This window comes from Melanostigma gelatinosum (assembly GCF_949748355.1).
Source record: "Melanostigma gelatinosum genome assembly, chromosome: 11".
Classification (NCBI taxonomy): Eukaryota; Metazoa; Chordata; class Actinopteri; order Perciformes; family Zoarcidae; genus Melanostigma; species Melanostigma gelatinosum.
The window spans coordinates 23,173,523-23,184,168 of NC_136644.1; the positions used below are offsets into that span (position 1 = coordinate 23,173,523).

Here is a 10,646-nt window from a genome sequence, read left to right on the forward strand (position 1 = left end):
ATGTGACACTCACGCCCAGTCACCCTCCTGACACACCAGCCGTACCAACACACCCCTCTCCTCATAGCGCTGTACAGTCACCCAAGTGTTACACTTACGTGCAATTCTGAGGTAGCTGTACTTGAATAATTAAATGTTCCGTTACTTCTACTTGACTACATTTCAGATGCAAATATTGCCCTTTTTACTCCACATATATTTGACAACTTAAGTTACCGATTACCAGTAAATAACAAAGTACATGAAACGTTACTCAAGTAATTATTTTAGATACAGAGCTAATGCCGAGATCATAAAATATGATGACTTGTTATAGCCAGTTATTCTATTAAACTATGCAAAATAAATTGGAATTCCTCGACCAGCAACATAAAATATGTTCATACATGTTAATAAACCAGTAGGAATATTAAAATACTATATAACAGTATACATCTTACTGACACTTATATATTGCACGTATGACAGTGGTTAAGTCCTTTACTTAAGTACAAGTAGTAATATATTAAAGTACCCATAAAATGATATACTGTATATGTGTTGTCTGTGTGTATGTGTTCCGTGTTGTGTACTGTCCCGTGTTCTGTCTGTGTTCTGTTCCATTACAAGGGAACCAAAGCAAATGTACTTATCAAACTAACCTCTGTGAGTTTTGCATTATTATATATTTTAGCACTGCATTCTTAACACTTCTGCATTCATACTTGTTTGGCATTTCACGGCTACTCGTACCTGGTTGAGGTGGAGCTAGTTTCAAGTACTTTGTAGGCTGTTGGGTAGTTTAATTTTGCATGTAAAATCTTTAACAGTGAAAAAAGTACGAACTATAGCTGTCAAACAAGTGTGGTGGAGTAAAAACTACAATATTTGTTACTGAATTGTATTGAAGTAGAGGTACAAAGCAGCAAAAATGGGCCATTTAAGTATACGTACATCAAAACTGTACTTCAGTTACTTTCTTGTCAATAAAAAAAATACAACAGTATTAAATGCTACACAAATCCATTAAGTATTTAAAATTAAAAAAAGATATTAATCTAAATACAGTGAATTTGTTCTCCTAACCTCCACATTACTCGAATTTGACATCTAAAAAAACAAAAACTATAAGAGCCATTACTTAATTTATGGCTGCTTTTAGTGTCCCTCTATTGGCATGACGGAGGAAAGCTAACATGTTTTGCATTGATGACTTCTTGGAAAGGCTTTTCTTGTGAATGTACTATAGATCCGTCCGTTATACTTAAAAAAATTAATAAATAACAATAAACCGATTTGCAGGAGAAAGCACACCAACATTTGCATAAAAGTACAGCGGATACTTCCCGTCCTCGGCTGCCTGCTCCTGTAAAATCTCACAGAGATGAATAAAACACACAGACCACGTGAGAACAATCCGTTTTCATCCCTTTTATACAACATTTATAATAAATCAAGTATTATTCAAATTGACTTATATCAGTGGAGTGCAGCAGGTTTTAAATGTGTCCCAGTTAGCTTTGGCTGAATCCGCAGGTGGTTTCACGTAACTCTCAACATACGGTCTTCAACAGCAGCTCGTCTTCATCGGGTATCCGTTAGGTTTGACTCGTCTCTGAAAGCAGCGCGAGTTTCTGGAATCGATGGCTGATCTCTGCGGGCCCCAAAGACACCATCATCTCGGCCACACTGGGCCCCTGCTGCGGGTTCAGGGGAGGAACAGATGATCGGAGGTCAGTGCAGTAACGCAATCTAACCGCACAGTCAGCAAACAGGCCGTAACCTCTGTGAGAAGCAATCAGAATCTACTTCCTCTTTCCACATTCTGTCTGCAGCAGGGTTACTGTGGTGAGTGAGTCACAGCAGGGGTTCTGAGGCTTTAGTCATTACTATCATTTTTAAAACATGCTATTTTAGAGTTTAGCTTAGTCATGCCATGGACAGAAATACAATTTTAAAAAAGGACTTGTGCAATTTAAACAGTCAAGCAAAAAATGTGTCATTTTTGATGAATACAGCTAAAACTGGCTGGATGCATTGCAGAAGTGGAGCTTGAAAAAATACAGTTGCAGAAATGAAAATAGCATGAGCGATTAAAAAGGATGTTATCAGTTCCTCTTAAAATCTTAAAATCTTAAAGATGACAATGCAGGTGCTGTTACTGAGGCAAATATATATAATACCGATGGCAATAAAAGGCTCAGAAAAACTGTTCATCTTTGATTTGTTAACCGAGAGAGCAGCCGACAGAATGAAGCTGGATTTGTTCTGCTGATGCTGGAAAAGTATGATCACAAGCTATAATTTAGATCATTGTATGGAGATATTGTGAGGACTGGACATAACTGCAAACTCTTGTGATTAATATTGGGACTGGAACGAAACAGTGTTCTTAATTGGCACAACCTGGAGCCTACATTACCCACAATGCTGCAGGGTTGACGCATTTGTGTTGGGGCGTACTGGTTACCTCAATGGGATTTTTGATGCATAAATGCATAAGCCAGAAGTAAAAAGGTAACGTTAGTCGATGAAGAAACTACACCACAGTGGCAGGACTTCACGTCACCACCATTAAGCTGTAGTGTTTGTGTCACCATCAGTCTTAAAAATGAACACGTTGCGTTCAGGTACCTGCAGACCACTGAGAGCCAGACGTAACAGCTTCATCACTTCTCTGTATTTGGTGGCTTTAATCTGCTTAGCCAGAGTCTTCAGATCTTTATTGAGGCGATCCACTGCCAGCTCCTCACCTCGCTCAGCTATTAATCTGCAATGCACACACACACGCACACACACACTTATAATCCTGTACGGTAAAGTGAATCATGCAGTTGGAGAGATTTAACTAATACGACATACTTGAGCACTAATGAAGCAATGTGCTGGCCCTCTGTGGTGAGCGCTGCCACCTGCTGGCTGGAGACGGAAGGACGAACCCACAGGTAAGAGTAAGCAGGACTCACAAGCTGCTTAAGAGAGGATATGTGACCCTGTAGAGAGGGGAAGAGACCAGTTTCATTATTACTGTGAGAGACACGGCAGCAGTATTGAAACATAAGAGTAGAAGCCACGTCAGACAGTTAACAACTTTAAGCATCTAACATTTAGCATGTTAAAAATGTAATATGAACACATGGTAACATGGTTTGAATACATATTTGTGAGTATGCTGTTGTGGTTACCTTACGAAGATGCAGCACCCGCCTGATATAGTCCTCATGCAGTACTTCCTCATCCTGGATCTGTGCTGTACAGGCCTGCTGGATCTGTCCCTGCAGATCTCTGATCAACAGAAGACACTGCTCCTCATCTTCAATACGGCACTTCAGGTGAATTCTGCGCCAATCAGAGAGTTTACTGATGAATTAACAATTACCTTTATAAGGGAGACAATAACAACCATGCTAGCATCCCTATGAGGCTGCACATTACGTAACAGCTCAAAAGGTGGCAGCAGAGGAAGAACATGTTGCTGCCCAAAAGGGTTTATCGGCTATACAGCGGACATTGAAAAAAAAAAAGTGAAACATTTTAGGAAATGCGCTCATTTGCAGAGGAAGATGACTCATAACTGTCTGGTAAATATAAAGCCACGGCCAGCAGCCGATTGGCTTAGCTTGGCTTAGCATACAGACTGAAAACAGGAGGAAACAGCTAGCCTGGGTCTCTTATAAACCAAAGTTTAAAAACGACCGTTTGTGAGGTTTTTTGGGGGGTGATGTGGAGGAGCATTTCGTGCCTGGTGTGCAGCAACTTCCTGAACTTGTCTCTGTTGTTTGCCTGATGACCTCACAGAGATAAGACTCCAGGAAGTCACCGCACCAGAAAGAAGAGCCCGGGGGGGCTCCGGTTTATTTATTTATTTAAACCAGTTACAGTCTTGGGCGGTGCTGAACTTTGATGAGCAACAGGCATCTATATTTCCACAAAGCAACACTGCTGTCCTCCTGGTATTATGATAAACATGACAATACAGTACAAAGACAGACAAAGAGCTCTGACTTACCTGTTGAACTCTGGTAGTCTTTCCAGGTCTAACAGAGCAGAATGTGTTGTGATCTTTGAAGGGTTAAACTCAGAGATCAGTTCATCTATCCTCCGTCCAATTCGATTGGCTGTAAAGCAACAAAAGTCATTTAGAAGCATGTAATCTTTGTATTAGGGCAGATCTCTGTTTCTAGGCGTAATTGTAAATGCTAAATATGTGTGCAATTAAAAGCATCACAACAAACGTTTCTGCTCATTCCCTCTCCTCCGTCACTCACTGTTGAATCCGGACCCACAGTTGGTGGTGATGTCCAGCAGGGCCTCGGGCAGGACTCCGTCTCTCTGGAAGCTCTGAATGAAAATATCCCCCTGCCTCTTGGACAGTTTAGTGCCGTCTTTGTTCATCAGGAGCGGCAGATGTCCGAAGGCGGGCGGCTGCCATCCAAGAGCCCGGTACATGAGGAGGTGTTTGGAGGTGGAGATGAGCCACTCAGACCCCCGTAGCACGTGGCTGATCCTCATGTAATGATCATCTACTATGTTAGCAAGGTGGTAGGTGGGGAAACCATCTGCTTTCATCACTACAGGGTCGCCCTCCACCTAAAAAACAACAAAAGTAATGGCGCATAAAAACAGCAGAGAGAAAGGGAGAATTGATGGTCTTCACAACCTTAATAGATGAGTGACTATCAGACATCATTTGGTACGAACCCCACTGAAACACTACAAATCTGACCTGGGCCACTTCGTGATGATTCCGTCCAAAGATCAGATCCTGAAAAGGCTCGACACCTGCATCCAAACGAAACCTGATCACATGTGGCACTCCCTGAGCCAGTTTCTCCTGGACCTGCCCGGCCCGGAGGTGACGACACCTGTTATCATACCTGCGGGGAGAGAGAGAGAGAGAGAAAGAGAGAGCGCGACACAGCCGCTGCTTTAAATCTGACAAAAACATCCTGAAGTACGGCTGCATGTTATCTTCAAGCCTGGGAGAGGATGATGAGGTGAAACTGTAAATCGCGTGTGCGTTCGTGTTGCAGCCACCTCGGCGTCTGTCCCGTCCTTAAGGCCTCTTTTTTTAGCAAGTCGAGTCTCTGAGAGCTGCAGAAACAGCAGTAGGCGTGATCGCTCTCGACAAGCTGCTGGGCAGTCCGACTGTAGAGGTCCAGTCTCTGAGACTGCAGGTATGGACCGACCGACCCACCTCGACGAGGACCCTCATCTGGAGGTACACCTGGAGGTGAAAGGGAGCTTAGGTAAAATCCCAAGAATGACCGTAAACGGGGGACATAATCAACCATTTTATTAAGATATTATTCAGTACTAAGTGTGCTGATCAGATTGATCCGATAACGCGATGGATCACATGACTTCAGAACCTACCGGCCCACTCCAGCATGTCCTCGATGGACTCTGCAGCACCAGGTACCAGCCTGCTCTGATCCGTGTCCTCCAGGCGCAGGATGAACGAGCCGCCATACTTCTTGGCAAAGATGTAATTGTAGAGAGCAGTTCGGAGGCCTCCGAGGTGTAAGAAACCTGCAGCACAGAATAATATACATAGTTACAACATCAGAATAATGACAAAAATATCCAGAGACTGTTTTTCAGATGAGAGTAGCTTGAATCCTGTGCAGCTTTTCTTCTGCATGTCTATTCATTCTGTTTAAACCCAGTATTTCTGCACAGTTGGTACTAATATCATGAGTAGTATTCATTTGAACAATTAGATTCCAGTGATGGCTGTGTAGGATCGTTTCTGACGCGTGTTACCCAAAAATTCCCATTAACTCCATAGAATTGTGTGGTCCAAAAGCTAAACTATGTTGAAGGTGAGCAGTCATTAACTTTCAGGCCTCTCTCGCTGGGAGGAGCTGATTTGTTGATCTTTGATGGGGAATGTGTGATGTGGTAAAAATATCAAATTTGACCCAGTTGCTGGCTATCACTCTGGATGACCTTACAAGACAGTATTCAGGTTGAGGACCTTACCTGTCGGACTGGGTGCAAACCTGACCCTCACTTCACCCTGGACCGTTGAGCAGCGTCTTGTAGCGTTCAGCTGGAGTTGAACCGGCCTGTTTCTGACCGCTGACAGGCACCAAACACATCTCAACTGCATCATATTACAGTTTTACATTCGCTAAGCTAGCTTCCAGCTTCGTAGATGTTGACAATTACTGAAACTGCATTTCAACGACAGCAAGACAAAAACACGAGAATACCAAAAAGTTGTCCCTCACATGTGTACAGTCTGTGGTTCGTAGGTTTGGAGGCGTTTGTTTAGGTCAAACACGATTTGAGGCTTTTTTCTTCTTCGTCGAAACAGGACCGGAAGACGAGTTGAGCCGTCCGGAAGGAGCCTACTGCCACCCAGCGGAGGAATACATAATTTCTCCTTTTTTATCAAATCCACAACAATTACAAAGAAGCAGTCGTTGGCAATGGAAATATTGGATTTCAGGCTCCCTCCAACAACACTCTGTATATATATATATATATATATATATATATATATATATATATATATATATATATATATATATATATATATATATATACATATATATATATATATATATATATATATATATATATATATATATATATATACATATATATATATATATATATATATATATATATATATATACATATATATATATATATATATATATATATATATATATATATATATATATATATATATATATATATATATATATGTATATATAGGTATATGTATATATGTTTGTTTTCTTTCTTTTTTTAAATAACACAAGCAAAAGTAAAATAAGAATCTCAGCCTTAACGTAGTTTGGACTAAAAATAAAATAGGCCTACTTGTACTTTAATCAAGTATCATCAACATTTTCCACTATATTTCAGAGGGAAATATTGTACTTTAACTCTACTAAATTTGTCTGACGATTGTAGTTACTTTTCACATTGAAATGTTATGATGCAGTACGATAATACTAATTAGTAATAGTACACACATCTAAAACTGGCTCCACGTCAACAAGATACAACATAAAAAATGCTCTAACATGTATTCATTAGTGATAAAACAAATTTATATACTGTAATATTCTATAATAGGTACTCGTACTTTCATGAAGTGACTTTTTTAAAGTATTTTCCCCACTGTTATTTTGGTGAGATGTCTGGACCTTTATTTCACATTATATTTCCCATACTGTTTGTGGATAGTATCTAAAAGAAACAGCAATCAAGTATGACTTTTGTATGGTTGTGGTCACAAATGATCTGAACACATACACATCAGTCATATATTATTAATTTAATTATTTTCCAGCAACCCTCAAATCAAAGAATAAAGACACTTTTTTAAAATTATATTTTCCCTTTAACTCACGAGAAGCAAGTATCATGTTTTATTCTTAATGTGAAAATAATTCATTTAATCTTATTTCCATATATAAAATGTCTATATAGTCTTTGTTGACATCTTAGTTTGAAAACCGGATGCTGTCTCACGTCGATCATTCCGCTAACTTGGCAAAGTTCCTCGCAAAGTCCTACACACAACCCGCCTCTCTTATTTTGTAAAACGACTGAACCAATAGCAACCGTGAGTATTGTTGACTGACACTTCATAGAGCCAATGAAATGGCCAATAGCCAATCACAGCAGAGTCGGGCGGGACTAGGCGCAATGCGCGGTACATGCTGTTTCCTGGCTGAGTCAGTGCTAAAACAGTTAAAGCTGGGTGTTTTTAGACTTTGCAGAGTGAATGATGGCGAAACGTACTAAGAAAACTATGCCCACGTTTCAAGAAAAGCGTGTAAAATGTATTGAGCGTGAAAGCGACGAGTCATTGGACGAAATATCTGACGAAGAGAGCCACGTGTCGTCTATTGACTCCGAGGCAGATGCACCGTTTCTGCAGGGAGGAGACAAGTTAGTATTATTTTATATTATGTAACATATATCACTACATTTTGACATATATAAGCTTTTTTCTGAATTCTGAATTATTATTGTGTGCATGGGCGGATTATGACACTGCTTTGGATCAATACACCAAGACTTTGAAGTTGTTAAGCAGCTTTTTGTTGTTTGTAGTCGTTAAGCATCTCTGTGTTGTTTGTGTCTTTGTAGTTGTTTTGGGCTTTTTGGAGATTCTTTTTTTTCTTTCATCAATTAAATGCAAAACAACCCTTATTGTTGTGGTTTGGCATTTATTTGTGATAGTTTTATGTTTTTTTTGCGCTGATTTTTAGTGTCCCTCTGGTTGGTTTCCCTTCGAGTGACATTTTATAGGTGAAGGCCAGGAGGCCCCGGACACTTTGGGCCCCTGTGCCCAGTATGCCTGTTCATTAATCCTTGTTTCTCGTGCGTTTCCCCAGTGGTGACCTGTTGGAGGGAGGGAGATGGAATGACGCTGACGATCCGGACATAACGCCACCGCAGCCCACCTTCAGACCCACCCGTACACCAGGCCCCCAGCTCCGACGCAGAGCTACCTACACAGCCCTGCGGCTTTTCCAGCTTTTTTTTACTAACTCCACTTTACAGACAATCGTCCAAAACACCAATGACCTCGGCTCGACTCAGTCAACAGCCTCCGACCCGTGGATTGATCTGACATTGCAGGACATGTTTTCATTCATGTCCTTAGTCGTCTACATGGGGTTAGTGAAATGCTCTGCGTTAACTGATTACTGGCGAGGGGGGGAACTGTACGGCTTGCCGTTCCCGAGACGGGTAATGACCTGCGCGAGGTTCCTCAGGATCTGCCGGGCCCTTCGCCTCAGTAGCCCGGCGGCGGATGCTGCAAATGAGCAAAAGAGGGGCACAGTAGCCTTCGATCCTCTCTGTAAAATAAAGCCACTGTACCAGGGGATGAGGGACGCCTGCATCAGGAACTATCACCCTCGCCAGGAAATTGCCATTGAGGAGCAAATAGTTTCCTCCAAAGCCCACTTTGGGCCCAAGCAATATATTAAAAAGAAGCCTTTCCGCTGGGGATTTAAACTCTTTGTTCTGGCAGACTCCAGGAGCCGGTTTACGTGGGACTTTTTCGTCTACCAGGGAAAGTTCCAGGGAAACGGCGGCCAGGGTCTCCGCTATGATTCAGTGATGGAGCTGATCGACACGAGGTTGCTGGGCACCGGCTACAAGCTCTTCGTCGATCATTTTTTCACAAGCCCCACCCTTTTCCGCGATCTCCTTCAGAGGGGGATCTGGGCGTGCGGAACATTCCACACGAACATCGTCGGTTTCCCGAAAATGAAAAACAGTCTGGACTCCAAATCTCCCCGTGGCAGTATACGCTGGATCAGGAGGGACTCTCTGCTCTTCATCCACTGGAGAGACGCGAGGAACGTCTTCATGTGTTCAACAATCCACACGGCCCATGCGGAGGACACAGTGCAAAGGAGGGTCAAATGTGAAGATGGGCACCGGCTGTTGAAGGACGTCTCCGTTCCACCAGCGGCGAAGGACGTCTCCGCTCCACCAGCGGCGAAGGACGTCTCCGCTCCACCAGCGGCGAAGGACGTCTCCGCTCCACCAGCGGCGAAGGACGTCTCCGCTCCACCAGCGGTGAAAGAGTACAGACTGTATGTACTATTTTTTATTTATTTAAATTTAAATTTCAAGGTTTGGTACATTTTTCTTAATGTTTTTTTTTTTTTCCTGTCCATCCAGGTGCGTGGGTGGACCCTCTAACGCCCAGCCAGGGCCGTACAAAGTCCCCCACGGGACCCAGAAGTGGTATCAGATGTTCTTCTATCAATTCATGGACATTGCAATCGTGAACGCCTTCCTCCTCCACAAAGACGTCGCAAAGAGCAGAGGAGAGCCACCTCTGCATCAGAAGGCGTTCAGAGAGAACCTCGCAGAGGAGCTGGCGGCGGCGGGGTCTCCCTCCACAGCCAGACTCGCACCTCCTCTTCCTCCTCCTCATCCTCCACCAAGCGGAGCACACCACAGGCCCGTGCACATCAAGGGGCACAGCACCAGCGGTCGGCTGAAGTGCAAGCATTGCCATGCGAAGACGCCGGTAAAGTGCTCCTCCTGTGATGTGCCGTTGTGCTTTCGTCCCGGTCGTGATTGCTATAATGAGTGGCATGTTGCCCAAGGACTGTAAACGGGGTGTGTGTACATACTGTTCTGTATGTAAAAACCTTTTATACACTGATTTCCCAATATAGTATTTGTTTTGACTCTTATGTCCACAACGTTTAGTCACAAGAAGGGGAAATGTGCTGCTAATACTGATAATAAATGTGGATACGGGATCACTTGACATTAGGAAAACGCCTGTACGTACCCTCAGAAAAACGTTTTCAAATATTCATTTTCTGTGGGATAGCATAAGTCCTAAAACCTATAAATGACTCAGCATTTGTTGCACTGGTACAGAGAACTATGACGCTGAGGAAAACACTGCAAAAACAGCCTCGTACCGTCATGGCGTTACATGTTCAACCCCAAGACCTGTTTTTCTATTGTCGATTGAGATGAGTGTTGAAACGAAGAAATGTACGCACATTCTCCACCAATCCATGATCGTAATCATGTTTTAGACAAGTTACATAATCTCACAATGTTGAAAGATATTATTTCTAGAAAGAAATATTTTAGTAATTCAACTAGATCCCTAAATGACTGCTTAAAGTGTTCATTTATTTGTGGAGCTTCAA

The 10,646-nt window shown here is 42.5% G+C and overlaps 2 protein-coding genes across 2 annotated transcripts; one reads left to right on the forward strand and one right to left on the reverse strand.

Annotated features, from left to right (window-relative positions):
* Positions 1-1,412: 1,412 nt before the first annotated feature.
* ears2 (glutamyl-tRNA synthetase 2, mitochondrial) lies at positions 1,413-6,270 on the reverse strand. Its single transcript, XM_079279408.1, has 10 exons — positions 5,965-6,270; positions 5,356-5,511; positions 5,017-5,206; positions 4,706-4,856; positions 4,248-4,569; positions 3,989-4,097; positions 3,165-3,318; positions 2,842-2,972; positions 2,614-2,749; positions 1,413-1,679 (listed from the first exon to the last, which is right to left on the reverse strand). Exons 1-10 carry the CDS (start codon positions 6,095-6,097, stop codon positions 1,578-1,580), a joined length of 1,584 nt encoding a protein of 527 aa, XP_079135534.1. The 5' UTR covers positions 6,098-6,270; the 3' UTR covers positions 1,413-1,577.
* Positions 6,271-7,740: 1,470 nt separating this feature from the next.
* Positions 7,741-10,646, forward strand: LOC306784872 (piggyBac transposable element-derived protein 4-like). Its single transcript, XM_079279042.1, has 3 exons — positions 7,741-7,896; positions 8,346-9,560; positions 9,649-10,646. Exons 1-3 carry the CDS (start codon positions 7,757-7,759, stop codon positions 10,088-10,090), a joined length of 1,797 nt encoding a protein of 598 aa, XP_079135168.1. The 5' UTR covers positions 7,741-7,756; the 3' UTR covers positions 10,091-10,646.

Bases quoted from the DNA above. Each gene is read 5' to 3' on its own strand.
- ears2 (XM_079279408.1), bottom strand. From the start codon at position 6,097: ATGATGCAGTTGAGATGTGTTTGGTGCCTGTCAGCGGTCAGAAACAGG. The intron at 4,857-5,016 runs GTGGCTGCAACA...CTCTCCCCGCAG, and splicing joins AGGACGGGACAGACGCCGAG to GTATGATAACAGGTGTCGTC. The intron at 4,570-4,705 runs GTCAGATTTGTA...GTTGTTTTTTAG, and splicing joins ATCATCACGAAGTGGCCCAG to GTGGAGGGCGACCCTGTAGT.
- LOC306784872 (XM_079279042.1), top strand. From the start codon at position 7,757: ATGCCCACGTTTCAAGAAAAGCGTGTAAAATGTATTGAGCGTGAAAGC. The intron at 7,897-8,345 runs GTTAGTATTATT...GCGTTTCCCCAG, and splicing joins TTTCTGCAGGGAGGAGACAA to TGGTGACCTGTTGGAGGGAG. The intron at 9,561-9,648 runs GTATGTACTATT...CTGTCCATCCAG, and splicing joins GCGGTGAAAGAGTACAGACT to GTGCGTGGGTGGACCCTCTA.